Below are 19181 nucleotides of genomic sequence, written 5' to 3' on the forward strand. Positions count from 1 at the left end.
ATATTCCCCTTCCCCCTGATCACATTCCTAAACATTACACTTTTCGTTACATTCTGATGAGTCATCGCTTCAACGTAGTACTCTATGGAAGTAAAAAGTTAAATTTCACAAACGTTTTTCTTATTTGATCTTAACGTTGCGACAGGTCATTAGAGATGTAACACACAACCCCAAAGACAGGAAGACTATAGCAAACCTTACTTATATCTTTAATTTTCATTTTTTTTCATACAATAAAGTTAATAATCACTTGACGAGCTGAGAAATAAAGAACATGACTTAAACCCATCAAATCTTTAGTATTCAAAGAATTTGATACTTCACATGGACTGTATTATTTATCTCTACAGAAGATATAAAAAATAAAAATTCCCACCAGTTACAATGCTCTGAAAATATTTGTTTACCACTTACGGGAACAGTTGTAACAAAAAATAACAATTTTATGTCCTTAAAAGAATTTTTATTAATATGTTTGTATGCTTTTTTTTTGTTTTTAAAACAAATAATTTAATCATTTAAAATTTTAAATTATTTTCAAAAGCTTAATTTAATCATGTTTTCTCATATCTTACTTTATTCTTAACCTGAGGATTGGATTTGAATTCAAGACACTCATTTAAGAATCAAACTTGCATTGGAGAAATAGTGGATTCAACCCATAACTGCTTGCAAATTTAATGCAAGTAAGCAGAAAATATCTAAGTTAAGTGCTTAGCAATTAAACATTAGATCTCTCACAAGATTTTATGACATATGACCATTTTTGCAAGTCTGGTGCCTTCATGACATGCTGTATATGAAGCAAGATAAAGTCAAAGCGTGTGCAGTCGCAGGCAGGTTTATTTTTCGAGGATGGGATCTTTGTTCAGGTTCCTGCAAAAGCATTGTACACGAGGGAAGCCACAGGGGTTGAGTGGTCGGAACTCTCTAGCTTACCACCAAAGCGTTTTTCCGGGTTCGATTCCCGGTGGTTTTTCTGGAGGTTCTCCTGTCCCCTCCACCTCAAATTATTTCCATTAATGCTCCATCTCAACCCCCACTTTACCATCTCTAATGTCCTCGACATACATAGGACGTGGGAGCACTTGTGCGCAGTGCTTTAGTAGGTTCATCTTGAAATATCCATCCCAATTGCTGACAATAATATCTGTTCATCTGATGTTAATGAACAGGCTCCACGTAACCGCCAGGAAGAAATCCCTGGTTACCTACTTCAAAACGAGTGACTGCAGTTGACCTAATACATAGTTACACTAAGTCGCAAGTGTTAATTCCAGCAAGGATCAAACAACTAGATGTTGCGTTTTTTAACACATCTCTACTGCAAGGTTTTTTTAAAACCCACGAGGTGGGGTATGATTCCCCTTAGTTCAAAACATTTGATGGAACTCCTGCTTTATATCTACTTCTATTTCCTACAGGGGCGCAACAACTAAATTTCCAAAGAAAATTTCATAAAGAATCATCGATCCCCCCTATTGAAGCTGGAGGTCCGGGGGTCTTCCCTCGGGAAAATTTGTATTTCAAGGTGGAAAATGGTGCTATTTAAGCAGTTTTATTATCTAAAAATTGATTACACAGCACTTTCTTTGCCCCCGTTTGCCCCCACTTCAAGGTTTCAGAGGGGGGGGGGCAAAATACCCTAGGCCCCTTCCCCCCTGTTGTTGCGCCCCTGATTTTCCTACCACAGTTCGGCAAACCAACATAGCAGCAAGCCCAGTAACTAGCAAGCATGCCTCGACACCACGTGACGCTGACGAATCGTCATTCACGTCGGCACGCTGCTCTCGGGTAAGCCCCGAGCGGGCCGGCACCTGGGTCATCGTCGTCGTCGCTCGCGGTGGCGTTGTTCTCCGCGAACAGCGTGAGGCTCTGGGCGGTGACGGTGGTGGCGCCGCTGGCAGCGCCGCTGAACGGCCGGAACACGTGCCGCTCCTCGCAGCCGACGCTCGTGTAGACGTTGTGGTCGACCGTGAGGTGACATCGCGAGCTGGAGCGCATCACAGGCGGCGCCTGGTAGTTCTGCAGCACCGTAACACACAAGCCTTCAGTGGGCAGAGGCTTGCGCTCGGAAAACTGAGGTTCTTTTCCAGACGACATCCATTTATTCAGAGTAAAAGTGGAGGGAAACATTCGTATCTCAACACTCCGTACCATCTCCAGTGATCCCGATGTCTATGTCATGCCATCATTCATTCATTCATTCATTATATGTAAGAGCACTAGTGTTCCACGCTTGTTGTACTAGGTGCATCAGGGAGATGACACTAGATAGGAGTTACGAAGCTCATAACTGAATCGAGTCCCTATGCACATACCAACCTCTAAATAATGCACCAACCCATATGATTTTGAAGTATTGTCTTTGAGCGAAAATAATTTTTTTTTTATGAGAACCCAGAAATCACTGTTTTGCTCTTTCAATATTTAATGTTAAAAAAAGCTATTTAGTTTTAGTGTATAAAAATTATCAGCTTTGTCGTGGACATATATATATAAAACTATTTAACAGGATGTTCATACTGATACTTGTGATTATGTTTTTTGTGGCAGATGTTCATAGTCTGACCCAGGTGTTTTTTTTTTTTTTTTTTTGCTTAGATAACTTAAAAGTTCTAATTGAATTAATTTTTAAAATTGAAAAAAAGATGGAAAAGATGTTGGTTGCGAGTTATAAACAAAAACCTCCCCAAAACACAGAGGCTATTGAGAAAATAACTAGCGTATGTAAGGAAAGTGAAAAAGGGGTAAATTCAGTTTTATAATAGAAAATCACAGGAGGTAAGTCATAGACATACAAACAGTGAGTGTATGTCATTTCTTTATGAACGCCACACTGTCATTTAGAAAGGTCTGGCAACTTTGAATCCTTCTCCTTGGAGAGACCCATCCGCTTAGTGACGCTCGCGGCAACTAGCAAAATAACGGCGGTAATAACAGTTCAGTTTTGAACTCTGTCAACAGATGACGTTGCCTTGAATTTGAAACACAATAAAATAAACAGATTTAAGACGTGTGTAATGTTGCAGAACCCTGCCCTCCTAATTAAATAATTTTCTTTTAAACTTCTTTTTGTATAGGTAAATATAAATAAGTCAATGTTTTTAGAGTGGTGTGTATATTATGAGACAGTATAATCAGATGTTATGGCTTTTAATATAAGTTATTTTCACTTGCTATGTGTTTTAAGAATGTACCTTGTATTTTAACAGACATTTACTATCAGTACTATTTTTTATGTAATTTTTCACAAAGAAGTCGCTATTCTAGATTTTTACGTGTTTAGGCCTACTTATTCAGGTTTTTCTTAATAAGTTTAATTTTGTAAAGTAATTTGTATTATAATTATTGTTCTTAATTTTTATTTAACGTGTTGTAATATAATTATAAATCACGGGACTGTGTCTGGGCTGGTGTGATGGTTAGAAAGAGAGGCATGAGAGGCCTGTAAGTGGGAGTGAGAAAGGAACAGTGTTTCCCCGCCAACCGAGATAAAGACAGTAATTCCCCCCCTGCATGGGAACTGAGTGATAACTGCTCTCTCACGGTGTGGGAGAGAGAACGAGAATGGAAGTCCCCGATTTCGATGTGAAATTGAAAAGAGACTGATCAGGGGAAGCCCAGATTTCTGTGTGTACAAGATTTTTTCATGTGTTGTAACTTGTTCTGTGATTGGCTAATATCTGTAAGAGTGAATGAAGCGTGCGTGTGATTGGTCGGTGAGGTCAGGTGACTTCTCCCTGCGTGGAGAAGAGAGTGGCCAGACTTCACCAGTCGTCTGTCGATCGCTGCCACAGTAGGTCGCGTTCGGTGGCTTCTCACTAAATTATAATGTAATGTACTAATAGATAATTTCACGTTGGTGGTCGGAGCCAGGCCGAAGATTAAATCAACCTAATTCGTTTTATTTTCTTTCGGACAATGAATTAGAAATTGCGGCCACCTTCGTCGGCAGTTGGCTCGGGGCGGAATTCGTTTTCGCTGGGTGCGGTCCTCTTCGAGGTCGTCCCATTTTTTTGTACTTGCAGTAAAACATTACTGAAGGACGATATTTTTTTCCGGTAAATTCTCATCATGCGAACTACGAGCATCTGTTCGACGGGCATATGTATGTGGAATGAATGAGCAGCCTCTTTTTGAAGTGTTTGGAATCGTCGGTGCATTCTATTTGAAAAAAAAAAATAATAAAAACATCAAAATTTGCAATCGGCGTTGAACTGTTTATTTTGTATATAACGAACCGTTATACGTGGTAGTCAACAAATCAAAGATATATGCATCAATCGATACAGTGATGAACAGGGATTTCCTGAACTCCTTAGAATTAACAGGCATGCCTTCCTACAAGCTGGAGCTGCAGGTTGGCATCCCTGGCTTGCTGATGTGTAACCTTGATGCACCGAGATTGTGCAACGGTACCATGCCACGCATCACAGAGCTGGGGATAAACATTATAAAGGCGACTATTCTCAACGGAGCAGCTAAAGGAAACTGTGTGTTGATTCCCCGCATCCCAATAATTTTCCAATGCATTTTAAGAGGCTGCAATTCCCGCTAAAGTTAGAATTTACATCGACAATTAATACATCCCAGGGCCAAACATTGAAAGTGGCAGGAATTCATTCATGTAATCCATGCTTCTTGCATGGTTCAACTCTGTGATGGTTGTTCAAGAATTTAAAGTGTCCAAAACTTATGTATAAAGGCAGAAAAATAATTTATCATTTATTGTTGTCTACACAAATATATAGAATTAAATTATAAGTGTCAAGAAACAATATAAATTCTGCGACTCTACCATGTCAATGAAGCGCAAAACTGCAGTACATATCAAACATATTTTTTATAATTCATTTCCCCTCTTTACTAATTCTCCTCTAGATACCATTCTAAAGTACATGCAGACGAAGCTGCGAGCAAAAGTGTCTTGTAAAATCGGATATTTAATCAATACTAAAAATTTTTAATAGGCTTATGCATAACAACTTTAGTAAATATCATTCTCAAATGGTTTTGTTATGAATTAAATCTTTCTTTAGTAAAAATTTTCGGAATAAAACACATACTTTTCTTACAATGGCAAAATATCAGCAATATATCATTAAATTGCGCAAGCGAAGTCACGGGTTATTAACGAGCATGAATATATTTAGGATAGACCTGTTTCTGGGGGGAGGAGTGTCTAAGAATTTGAAAAACCCTCCAAGCTAGATGGATGCCTAAGAGCCCTGCCTGGAAAATTTTTAAAAAGATGATGCTTAAAACACAATTAGAGGCTTTATGAGGACCCTCAAGTGACTTAAAAACCTTAAATTTTTAAATAATAAGTTCTACTAAACAAACACAAATCCATATGGTTAAATCCTAATGGGTGTTTAAAAACAAGCTACTCCCTTATTTTGCATTTTAAGTCTGGTTAACGAGTTGCATTATTACTGAAAAACAAATCTGATGCTAAGGGTGTGGGGACCATGACTCCATACTTGGCTCCACCCTTGACTCCACCCTTGATTCTACCCTTGGCTCCACCCATGAAACCACCCTTGATTTTACCCTTGGCTCCACCCATGGCTCTACCCTTGATTCTACCCATGGCTCCACCCTTGACTACACCCATAACTCCACCCTTGATTCTTCCCTTGGCTCCACCCATGATTCCGCCCTTGATTCTACCTTTGGCTCCACCCATGGCTCCACCCATGGCTCCACCCTTGATTCCACCCATGGCTCCACCCATGGCTCCACCCTTGATTCCACCCATGGCTCCACCCATGGCTCCACCCTTGATTCCACCCATGGCTCCACCCTTGATTCCACCCATGGCTCCTCCCATGACTCCACACTTGGCTCTACCCATGGCTTCATCCATGGCTACACCCATGACTCCACCCTTGATTCCACCCTTGATTCCACCCTTGGCTCCACCCTTGACTACACCCATGACTCCACCCTTGATTTTACCCTTGGCTCCACCCATGGCTCTACCCTTGATTCCACCCATGGCTCCACCCTTGATTCCACCCATGGCTCCACCCTTGGCTCCACCCATGGCTCCACCCTTGACTACACCCATGACTCCACCCTTGGTTCAACCCTTGACTACACCCATGACTCCACCCTTGATTTTACCCTTGGCTCCACCCATGGCTCTACCCTTGATTCCACCCATGGCTCCACCCTTGATTCCACCCATGGCTCCACCCTTGGCTCCACCCATGGCTCCACCCTTGACTACACCCATGACTCCACCCTTGGTTCAACCCTTGGCTCCACCCATGGCTCTACCCTTGATTCCACCCATGGCTCCACCCTTGATTCCACCCATGGCTCCACCCTTGGCTCCACCCATGGCTCCACCCTTGACTACACCCATGACTCCACCCTTGGTTCAACCCTTGGCTCCACCCATGGCTCCACCCTTGATTCCACCCATGGCTCCACCCTTGGCTCCACCCATGGCTCCACCCTTGACTACACCCATGACTCCACCCTTGGTTCAACCCTTGGCTCCACCCATGACTCCACCCTTGATTCCACCCTTGGCTCCACCCTTGGTTCCACCCATGGTTCACCGAGTGAAAGATGTATGGCGTGGTCTGCAGGACGGTGTGGTGCTTGTAGCGTGCGCTGCAAGTTGTCAGGTCCTTGCTCTTCTGTATTTTGAGGCTGGTCTTGCTGGCGCCACTCAGCTGGTACATGGTCGCACACTGCCCGTTGACGTCCTCCTGGGGACAGCACGAGCAGACATGCGTAATCTAGATCGGAGGCCTTCGTGGCCATCTGAGACCATGTCCTTGTATTTGATGTTTTTGGTGCAAGGGAAATCAACAACTGATTAACAATTCACCGCTTAGCAATCAATATGAAATTGACTTTTTGGTTTCAACTCATTCTAGCATATGTTTTGCATCTACATATACAATTTTTACGGAAAATAGTCTAGAGGTTGCAAAACCATCACACAAAAATGGAACCGCCTAAATACACAAAGCAGACTTACTAAATGCACTATGCTCCAAGATGAGGTAATAGGAGTAGTTGGTTACCCTTACTTTAATGTAAAAAATATACTCAAAATGTTGTTTTAAAATAAAAATAGTATTATATTAAGTATACCATATACGTACTTGAAAATAAGTAGTTTTTTTTTTTTGACCCTCCTTTAAATTTACTGAAATGTTGGTTGGACGGTTTTGTTAGCTAAACGACGAATTGTTGATAATCGCCCTTTCAAAACTGTTGCAAAAAGGCACGCCGAAACGTGTCGGACACATCATTAATTGCAAGGATGTGGCTTCAGCCCAGAAGCCAAGACGCAGTCAGCCATGTGTACTTTCAGAGGGTGAGACAATAAAGTCACGCAGGCATCTGCCATTCCTAGGAGAATAAATTGAGTTAAGTTTTAGAATAAGAGTTTATAAACATGGACATAATCTTCTCTTCTGTGCATGGGGACAACACGAGCAAGGCACTGACATCGTCCGAGCCTACGGCCCCTCTTAAGTCCGATATGCCACCGCTCAAACACCATCCCTCCATTCAAACCTCCCGCTCGTGCGTGCGTGTGTGCGTGTGTTTCTAGCCCGGCAAGAGGGCGCTTAGAAGCAGTGCGGCGACCCCCTAAAGTGTTAAGTTTTAATGTGAATTGTAAACCCTTTTTCATTCATTTTTTTTGCCCCAGTGTTTTGTTGCAGTTTACTCATGTATTTCTTTAATTTAAATATTACGTTACTTAAAAAACTACAGACGTTGCCCGGGCGGACCCGAATAGGCACGGACTTGGACGAGGGTAGGAATGTTTTTATATAAATTCTCAATAACTACGTAAAAATTAATGTACTTTAAATTGCCAGTGTTTTTTATATATTTTTTAATGTTAATCTATGATTTGCTTAACTTTCGCCGGGGCACGGAATCGCAGAATGTAATAACGGTAATTGTGTTGGCGTGGGGGCGCCATGTTAGTCGAGACGAGCCAGCTCTCGTTCAGTTCATCTTCATCTCCGACCGAGAGCAGACGCGCCAGCACCCCGGGGATCTCAACCGTTGTAAACCACCGATCAAGTAATTCTGCATCTTTAATTATTCTTAAACCTTTTCGTCCGTCAATCCTCGGGGCAGCTCTCGGTCGGCGGACTGTATTAATAATTAATTATCTCATTCGAGTTTTTATACATTGTGTACTAAGCATACTTTATCGCATGGCCACGTGGGTGGACCATGCATTCACTTAAGTCGGTTCGTGCCTCAGGCTTTTTAACCATTTAAAGTGTAACGTGCGTAGAGGGAGGCGTGTTCGTGGAATTAAATCTGGATATAAGTAAAACCTGAGTACTTTATTTAACCACGTGGTGAGTGAGCCTACTTATCCTAGGAGTGTGGCGTGCCCGACGCCTAGAGCGGGCCAGGTCTGGATCTATATAGGGTAGAAAGGGCTGGTAACTCGTCCCCACCTGGGCTACGTCACGCCCTGAGAGCGAGACTCAGCCGGGTCCACGTGCCCTTACACGTGGTGGCGCCCATTCATAACACCTTAAAGTCACCGGGAACGTGCGCGCAGCCCTCAGCACCAAGTGGGAAGGAGGGGGAAGGAAGGCCATAGGTGTAACAGCCCCTCCGTAGCCCAAATTTAATATTTTTTATTATTTTATAAGTAAAAATATTTATTTTGTAAAATACTTAAATGATCGGTTAAGTTTTACTTTCATGAAAATCTTATGAAAGTGTTGAAGATATGTATTTGAGACCATACATTTTGTAAATAATTCATGGCCAATCTTTGACTTAATTATTATCAATTATCTGAATTATTAAATGTCATTTTTTGCAAATGCATTCTTTCTTGTATGATATCCCCTCCCCAAAAGTTTTCCTGTAGCCGCTTCTGGGTCAACATAGCCTTGCCATTTTCAAACAGATGTGTCAAATTAAGCTGATGTAAACAACGCCAACAGACACAAACTTTTGATGAATTACTTAATGTGAAATATGTCCCAAACCTATAATTTGACTACACTAATAATGAAATACTAAATTTTATGAGATCATTAATATTCTAGAGTAGTGACTGGTGCAGAAAAAAAATTTTAGTAAAATTTCTTTAGCTGTTATTACAAACTTTCAAAGTTCTGTAAATGCAACCTTGTGTTAACAGCAATTATTTCATAACCGGCGAAAGAAGTTATTTTAGAGTGGTATAGGTAGGTTGGTGTCTTATTTACATCATGTTGAACATGGTGATTGATGTTAGTGTACAACCTATTGCGTAAATGGTGATGCAATTTTTAAAAAAAAATATTAATTCTTTGATGTCACTCACTGATTGTGAAATCTTAATACTTTTTCTGTAAGTAAATGTGAATATTTTGAGTGATAGGCTGGTTAGGTGAGGTCAGCGATATTCAAATACATATTCACAGTAGGAATATCTAGTAGGAATTTAAAAATAACAATTTTCAGGGTAATAAATGTTTCCAACTCTCTCCCCCCCCCCTTCCCACCAACCCCCCTGAGTAAGTCGACTCTAGGAAATTACCACGAGATTCAACACCTGAAAAAAAAATCCAACTTGACAACAGTTTTGGAAATCTGTGTAATGATAAAAAAAAACTTTTTCTAAGAGGAAAAAAAAAATATTTTTTCATTGTCATAATGTTGGTGGTATCATGATGAATTAAACAGATGTATTGTCCAGACTTGATATCTTCTGGACTTATGTTACACCAGGTTTTCACACAATAATCTTGGAGCTGTCCAGAATACTTTACTGTGTTTGCTTGAAAAAATGCTCGGAAGCTGGATAGAAGAGATCCTAGCAGCAGCAGCAGCAGCATGTACATTTTTTAAATGTGAAAATCTGGGTTTCGCCATGAAATGACCCCCAAATACATTTATGGGAGGCAATTGGTTCAATAATTAAACAACCACTGCCTCTTTAACTTCCATTTGTACTGAAGAGAAACTTCCCGACTGGATGGTTGAGGGTAGTTGCCTATTTTATCATGTTTTCTCTTTGTAAATCCAATCCTTAAATGTACCTAGGTACACATATAGTATAAAGAGCTTAAGAAAAAACCATGTGATTTAAAAACTGCTCAAGATATCAACGTGGGGTCTGATAACGAAAAGAATTCAAGAATACGCTGAGGACAGATTAGATGGGTTTTTTTTTATTAACTATATGAAAATGGATAAAAACAAGTTTTCAGAAATTTTTGAGGCATAAAACTCCCTGGTTCAGATCCTTCAAAACACTCAAGGGACTTACATTTTACCGTATCTTCATTTCCTCACCACATAATCTTAAGGTTACCACTCAATCTCATAACCGTCCTATGCATGACGAGAAGATTGCGCGCACCAATCCACAGATTTGCACAGAGGCTAGAAGCACCGGCCAGAGTCGCACTTACCATCCCAACTCATTAACAATATGCAGGCACCTTAATTTATTATTCTAGTCAAGCAAATTATCTACGAGACTCAAATTATTACTAACATGCACAAACCAGGAAAAAAAAAAGAGAGAATACTTAATGTAAAAAGTGTTTTACTAACGAGACTCCGCGTTGATGTGAAGACCAGTGGCGTAGCTAAGGTGACTGGCGCCCCTGGCCTTACTTGAAAATGGTGCCCCCTCTTGGATTAAAACAGAGAGGGGGGGGGAGGCGTACAGTAACCGCGAAACCGTCGCGGCAACGCCCCCCCCCCCCCCCCCCCCCACTGATACGGCGACCCTGGCAGGGGCCATCCCTGCCACCCGCTTGCTATGCCACTGGTGAAGACCTACCTCCATGCCCTTGAAGTCAATGTCAAACCTCTTCATGGAGTTGTGGAAGGCGGACAGGATGCCCCGCTTGAAGTTGAGCACCCAACTCAGCTCGCTGTCCTCGGGACACAACTCCGAGACGATGCCGTCTTCGAAGCCGAACCTGCGCATGGGCGGCAATCACAGCAGGGGCGTAGCCACGGGGGAATTTTTAGGGGTTCAAACCCCCCCCCCCCCCCCTTTAGCAACAAATCTTTAATTAATGTTTTATTCATCACTCAAACAAATTTCATATTAAATTTAATAAAATTTTTACCATTACAATATTTAAATTCAAGAGGCCGTGTCACAAATTTGTGCTCCTATCTATATCAATGTTATTTTAAAAGACAGTTTTTCTCAAAGTCTATAAGAGGTAGGGGCCGGAAATTTTGCCTACTGAAAGTATACAATACATTTAACATAACCGCTTTTTTCAAATTTAGTTATCATATCATATATTATTTCTGTGATGTAAATAATATTATCAATATTTTGATTTGTCCAGATACAGTGAAATTTTGCTTATATTTATAATTATTTAGCAAAAACTGAAAAGGCCATTCAAATGTATTGCACAGTACCTTCCGATCAGTGTCTTCATGATCATGATGGGTTTAAAAACCTGGGTGTAATCAAGTCTTTAACTAATACATGACAACATTTATACTTAATGATTTGGAGATAGGCCTTTTCTATCCTCAGCCCCTGAGCTTTTACTATCTGGTCTGGCGACCGACCTGACACTCTTCAACCACCCCAGGGGTCTCCGATTGCACATCCCATCAAAAAAAAAAGCTGTTAGTTCATTTGTTTTTTGTGTTCGAGCGAAGGTTTACTTCTCCACAAGTGCCACAGACTTCACACATTTATGCCAAGGGAATATTCCGCTGATGTGACGCCATACAACTTTTTTGTTTGTCATCGGGAAGAAAAGTTCATTTTGAATTGAGCATTTTTAAATGTCAGCGTAGAATATGCTTATCCTTTGTTTCTTTCCATAATAACGAGTAAAGTTAACATTGTCATAGACATTTTATTATATTCGTTTGCCGTCCAAGTAAAAATGTCACACTATATCGCACGTAATTATATATTTTACTAATTTGTTAGTTGTCATTTTATTTAAGTTACAAATAACAGTAATAAAAAATTATTACTAATAGTAAAGAAAAGAGATTGAGTTATTATTCATTTAATAGGGGTTTAAAATATGGTACTACATACATACTTATATTATCTTGTTGTCTTCTTTGTAACTTTCCTGGAAGAATGGCATTTGGTATGTATGTTAACTCACAATTAAAATACTTCAGAAGTACTCAACAGTGAACAACTTAGGCCCTATACTAATTTCATTATGTACATGGAAATATAATTGAAATTACTAATAATAAACTGTATGTTTCACGTAGATATCGTACGAACTGTATGTGGTACAAACCAACATTTGCTAAGACTTTGTAGATAATTAATTTCAGTTAATGTGTAGGGAATATTAAAAATTAGAAATAATGATATATAAAACAATGCAAAGTTATCAGCATAAAAATAGAAGTTATTTTTACGTAGCGCTTACTGGAATGAGTATTTTGTGTTGAAGTATGTGGCATGATTAATATTCTCTTATGTTATGTGTGTTTTGTTAAAATCTTATAACACATAACTTACTGTTGAAGGATTTTCATTTTTTTTGTGATGATCTTACTTAAACAAGTTTTAATTATATTACACATGTCTATTTTAAAAGCATTTTAATGTATACTTATAGAATTGTAATAGGCTTTATACGGACTCTCAAAATGCATGTGAGCATCTTTAATTATCGACATCACCATTATGGCCGTTTCACAACATCAAATATTTATTGAATTCAATCAGTTGCATTCATTGTACATGATTTTCGATATGTACATTGAATTCAAAAAAATTGAAGATGTTACTCAACTAAGCTTATTCTTATTAACTTATAAGTACAGTAGAACCCTGTTATAATGTTTTTCAAGGGAGCACAAGAAAAAAACATTATAAGCAGGAAAACGTTATAAGCAGGAAATCTCAATTTAGCACTTAACAATGTTCGAGCTTTGTACCAATGGACTCACCAAGCTATGTAAACAACTTTAATGTTAAAACCAAAGATAGAATACTTGATACATGAATTTTCTGAAACAAGCCAACAATTTTTCAACTTCGTCTTGTTCCCTGGTTAAATTTTGTTTGTCTTTAAAGATACACTGCCACATTTTTTGTAAAATTGTCTCATGATTCATGATAACAACATTAAGAGTGAGAACGTCTACTCCTTCGCCACCTGAAAATGTTTAATTTTGGGATTCCTACATATGAATGAGAAAAAAAATTATTTGTAGGCAATAGAAAACACTTTTAGTTATGCCCTCGCTCAATGGTTGGCAACTTAAATATCGTAGGACTATGTACGTGCATCTGAATACCCACTGGAATGGCAAGGAAGAGAAGAGTTGACTAAGGGTGCCAACTGACAGGTAACTATGAACATTGTGTACCTTCAGTATATTGCATAAAATTGTATTTTAACAAACTTCATGTATTGTATGGCAGTGATTGTAAACATAAACATACATAAAGGAAACTTTTTATCGTAAGTGTTGGAATAATTTGGTTTTAAAACATTTTTTCCCCATTTATTGAGTGTTAGAAAGCAAACATTATAAGCAGGAAATTACACTATTTATGAACATTATATGCAGGAAATAAATACATTGTCCTTATGGGGGAAATATTGGGACTTTAAAAATATGACATTATAAGCAGGAAAACATTATATGCAGGAACATTATAACAGGGTTCTACTGTATTTTGTTTGTTCAGTACATAAAAGTAAAAGAATCTTTATTATTTAAATAATGAGCATCTATAAGCAATAATGTTTTCTAAATATTTACATAAACACAATGGAATATATTTTTTCAATACTTTATATCAACGATCACATCAACGGCAGTATTATGTAATCAATGAGGTAATGAAATATTTTTAAAGGATTTTTTCTCCTCTGTAAAGTAAATTTGTAATGCAGCCCTCTTAATGTTAGTCTTGTGAGTTATTTCGTCTTCTAATATGCTGCAGCAATATATAAAATTAAGTTTTGTTAGTGTTTTAGTCTTGTGTAATGTTAAAGTGTAATGTAGTCAATTCAATAATTTTTTTGTAAATTCGTATTCATAAAGATACATATCGTAATAAGATAAATAGTAATATTTGTAAATTTAAATTCTTTGAAACAACGTCGATAAGAGGTTCTCCTACCTCTGTTAAACTGTATAATGGTGCATTGTAAAAAAATTAGATAGTCTGACGTAAGTGAGATTGTATTTAGATTGTGTGTAATGCATATGCAATATCTAAGCATATGAATTTATGTTATTATCCTTTTAAAACGTTATGTGATGAATTTCGTATACTTTTTAATGTCAACTAACATTATTTTTCACGGAATATTACATCCAGATAAAGAATAATTACCACATGTTTGAAGATTAATTGTATTTCGATACGTTTAAAGTATTAAAATTTTTAGATACGACTCATATAACAGTTGTAAATGTGAGGTTTCTTAATTCTGAATCCCTGCATCCGCAATTTCCTAGTGAGCCGCCGGTCAGATTGTCATCCTCTCAGATTGTCGAGGAACCAGATACATTTTTCGTAGCTTTATCACGCGCTGCGGCTACAGTTACTTCGGTTGAATAAGCCACTAAATCTCACTGTTAAAAGAGAGAACTTCTAGAGCAGAATATTGGAAATAAACATTTACTGACATGGCCTCTTAAGAACCGAAAACTGCTAAAATAGCACTATTTTACACCTTAAAATCCAAATTTTCCCGGGGGAGGACCCCCAGACCCCCCGCTTTAATACGGGGGGGGGGGGGGGGGCATGTTTCTTAAGACCCCCCATACACAAATCCTGGCTACGCCACTGGCCATGTAACTGCTCTATCGTTGTTTTGCACATTTTGTTGTAAAAATATAAAAACCTCGGTTGGAATTTCCATAGTTGCATGGATAGACTTAGGCTGTTGTTGTCCCGTGCTCTCTGTCCCGGGCGGCCGGATAGAGTCGGCGGATAGAGCTAATGTCAGTTCAGTGTTTTATCTGATGGATAAAAGGTTATATACTTATTGAGTTTAACGACTCAAATTATCATAGCTATCAACAAGAGATGAATGCCTTATCTATATTATAATACTTCATAGCTATAATAACAATTGCCCATGCATAGCATTTCATTTATCATTATCTTTCTGTGCTTGGATGGTGGACCTGTATGCTACTTACTGCTAAGCCTGATCCAGATTCACAAGTTTGCAATATTCTTCTGGTCATTTTAGTTAAGTCTAGTTCCGTTTATAAACATAAAATAATATTGCAAATAACTGTTCGCCTATTTTTCACACAAGAATAAATTTTGTTTCTGTAATAAGAAATACACATCTTCATCCCACACTATGTTTAAGCACCTACAATTTTGTTCATAAATAGTTAGAAACACTGTGGGTCCATAAAACTTCATGTTTAACTCTTATAAGGACGTCAAACTGTAAGAATAAATAAAACAAAATCGCATTTCCACATTTGCACAGCTAATTAATTACATTATTTATGTCTATTTCGTCTGATTCCGCCTTTTTAAAATTTCAGTGTTCCCAACAATTTAAAAAACTTCCAACCAGAAATGAGGCCAAAAACCACTAAAATTGCACCAAAAACAACTAGATTACATTTTACACATTTTTACACGATGACAACAAAAAACATTGCTTCAACTATGAAATAATATATTTTAGAATGATGTTATAAGAAAAAAATGCAAAAGGCTTTTATTTAACTCACCTAAAAGTTGATTGATAGGAGATAATCATCAATCTCGTCAATATTTTCTTCACAAGTTACGCCTAAAGATGATGAAGTCAATGGTACACTGGAAGTGTGTTGAGCAATGAAACTCGGTGGCGTGCTGGAAGTTGATGGTGTGCTGGAGGTTGATTGAACGTTTGTAGTCATTTTGGAAGAATATTTGTATGTGTCTATAGTTCCTATTTTTTTTAACAATGTGTGTACGAACTTTGTAATTGTGACATTGTTTTTTCCTATGTAAACCAGAACGAATCCCCAAAATAGAGTTCACCATTTGTGTGTTCATTTTATTTCTTGTCTTTGTTTTAACAAGGTTTAACTGACTGAAAATTCTTTCAACTTCAGCGTTAGACCAAGGAAGAACCAATCACGAAAACACGAACTTCGCTAATTCTTTGAACCGATTTGTGTCACTAGCATCTTGATAATTAAGAACCTCAGCCCAAAAACTAGTGGAATTTGTAGTGTTTTTCCATTCAATAAGTGTTAGTTTATGCCACTGAGATTCAATTTTGTCTATCAAGTTGCTACTTACATGTGATATTTCCAGTAAAGGAATGAGAGACTCTTTTAATACTGTAAGTGCATTGGAAACTGAAAGAAGAGAGACTTTTCTTAGAGAATAAATGTTATCCGGCAATCTTTGTTTAAGTTGTTTTGTTAGAGAGCAGACAAATGCCACACACCTGTTCCTTATATCATTTACGTTCTCTCCAGCAGTAGTGGACCTCAATTTCGCTACCTATCTTATTTTCAAACAAATATCCTAAATATGGGTTAGGGTCTAAGGTTTTTGAAAATCATTGCTGAGAAAATTTCTCACTACAGAATAGGTGGGACGAACAACTTTTTTTTAAGTGACTGAATCAAAATGACAAGGTCATTTAGAAGTTTACATGGTTCAACATTATTGGATTCAAACATCTTATTTACTTTCTGGAGATCCGAAAGTATGGGTTTCAGAAACAATAAATATGCCAGATTTAGTTCATCATTATACATGACAAATAGCATTTCATCTGTATAACACTTCTCAGAATGCCATACTAAGTTGAAATGAGTTTTGAGCTCTAACCATTGGTCAGTAATTCGGCTAACTGCAGGTTCAATAGACAACCACCTAGTGTCACAAGCTTGAGGAATTTTTAGTGGTTCACCATCCCCATCATCATTTAGAGTGACAAAAATCTGGCGGTAGAGCAGCTGGCGAGATGAAGACCTCGAAAAACCAATTGTACGTTTCTCTAATAAGAAAATCTAAATTTCTTGGCATACACTCAGCAATTGCTGCGGATGCTGCTAACTGAATGGAATGACACACACACCTAATTAAAACCAAGTGTGGTATTTCCTTTCTCAGTAACTGATAAACACCATTATTTATTCCCACCATGACGCTAGCATTATCTGTGCCAATGCCTTGCAGTTTTTGTGAATTCAAGCCTGTTTCTACTAATGTCAGTTTAATAGTATTAGCAATACCATCAGCATTACATTGTTCAAGTTCAGTCATTTTCATAAAAGTTGAAACAATGCTGTTTGATGAAATAGGTACTATAATATATTATAGCTACTGCAAGAAGTTTGTTAACACTTATATCAGTGGATTCATCTACAAGAATACTAAATACTCCATCACCAATATCATTCCTCAGATCACTTTCAAAATATGGTCCCAACAAATTGTTAATAACTGCACTGCATTTTTTACGGTGTATATGTAATTGTCTAGCAGTATCACTATCTTTAAACATGTTCTTACACATTTTCCCTAAATGATCACATGTTGCAAAGGCGCAGTGTGCCGACACAAATAGAGCAAGAGATCCTTCAGCACTACTGCGCTCTAAAGACTGCGTAAATGGCTTCAGACTAGTAATTTTTAACTGTTTTTCACAAGATAAATAACCCGCGGCAGTCGTGTTTTTTTTAGTTTTCCTGTGGTCTTCTAAATCCACAAACCTGGCACGCAAACAACAATGGCAAATTTTGCAGAATGCCTTAGTATTGTCTCCTTGAAATCGCGATAACCAGTCTTTCAGAACATGGTTCTGTAACCATTCGTCTCTAAATTTCTGAGTATACGGTGGTTTTACTTTTCCCCATAGTTATTAACACTTCACACAAGATTTATTTTAAAAAAAGTGTCAAAATTTCACTCAACAATTTTCATAATATTCACTTACTCTTAATCATTCTTCTACATAGCTATGTACATAATTTATAACAAAAAACTAATGGTAATCCTGCAGGCAACACGAGCTCTGAGTTAAAATAAACAACCACATCCATTGCATAGTTGCACTAAAAGCAGTCTGCACTCTGGCAGTCTGGCAGTACTCTCTAATTCGAATAGAAAGGGGAATCCCAGTCTTTTATCTCTCAACACACTGCACAATGCGGGAATTCCCGGCAATCACCTCTCTCTCTCACTGGAGTTTTGTTTCCGCGCAGGTAAGCAAAAAGGAAACTGACACACAAGCTATGAATACAAGTCGAAAATTGACAAAAAAAATTAATCCCAAACAACTAAATTTCAACTAGAAATTTGATGAAAAAAGACCAGATTTCCCACTAGCAACTAGATCGTAATTTTATCCACTAGACGATTAAAAAAACAACCAAATCTAGTTCGAAAACAGCTAATTGGGCAACACTTGACGTCGTACCTCCGTGCCTCTGGGTTAGAGCCCGGATCACAGCCCTGTCCGCAGTGCACCGCGGCTTGGGGAATGACGTCATTTCCGCTCCGTGCGCGCGAGAGCAGTGCGCCGGCGTCCTGGTCTCCAGTCCCGTGTGAGCCGCCTTCGAGGCTAGACGCGGTCGCGAGACACTCCATAAACTCGCCACTATAATCGCTTTTGGGTTCTGTTCTATAGTGTTTTATAATCTCTTTTATCGTTTTCTTTACCGTGTGCGTGAGTGTTGTTTTGTATCTGGCGTGTCCGCGAGCCAAAACATGTGGACTAACACAACTAGCCTGCACCACACATTTAGCGCGGGAGACGTCTCTCGGCAGCTACAGCGAGTACCGTGTACTGGGAAAATGGGGGATGTGACGAGTGTAGAGGCTGCTCGGGCAACCACATTGGGACGATGTTACCGAACCAGAATCCACCGTCGCCGAACCTAATTGACTGGGACACACCTACGAACTCAGCAGCGCCGCCAGTCGCGTACGCTGTACGGGTTGCCACAGGGGCCGGGCATATAGTGCTGCCAGAGTTTAGCGTGCTCATGCATGAAGACCCACTGGATTTTGTGCGATGGTGTGAGAGGCATATGTTACAGTGCAGTGTGCCAGTAGAGAAGTGGACACAATGCATGAGCGAACAGTTGCGTGGTCGAGCTTGTGAGTGGTGGAACCTCTATGGGGGCGATACGATATGCAGTGGCAGGAGTTCGCCACGCGTCTCATGCAGTGATTTGATGACCGCCAGGCAGTCTTGAGCTGCAAGGCCCGATTCTAC

At 38.9% G+C, this 19181-nt stretch overlaps 1 protein-coding gene across 1 annotated transcript in view; it reads right to left on the bottom strand.

Annotated features, from left to right (window-relative positions):
* Positions 1 to 19181, bottom strand: part of LOC134540051 (vitellogenin-like) — a 76802-nt gene that overhangs the window by 7577 nt on the left and 50044 nt on the right. The window contains exons 5-7 of the mRNA XM_063382503.1: positions 10793 to 10934; positions 6576 to 6728; positions 1818 to 2025 (exon numbers count right to left, since the gene is read on the bottom strand). Of these exons, the coding sequence (XP_063238573.1) occupies positions 1818 to 2025; positions 6576 to 6728; positions 10793 to 10934 (503 nt within the window). The remainder of the gene's footprint in view (positions 1 to 1817; positions 2026 to 6575; positions 6729 to 10792; positions 10935 to 19181) is intronic.

Source organism: Bacillus rossius, chromosome 16 (genome assembly GCF_032445375.1).
Source record: "Bacillus rossius redtenbacheri isolate Brsri chromosome 16, Brsri_v3, whole genome shotgun sequence".
NCBI lineage: Eukaryota > Metazoa > Arthropoda > Insecta > Phasmatodea > Bacillidae > Bacillus > Bacillus rossius.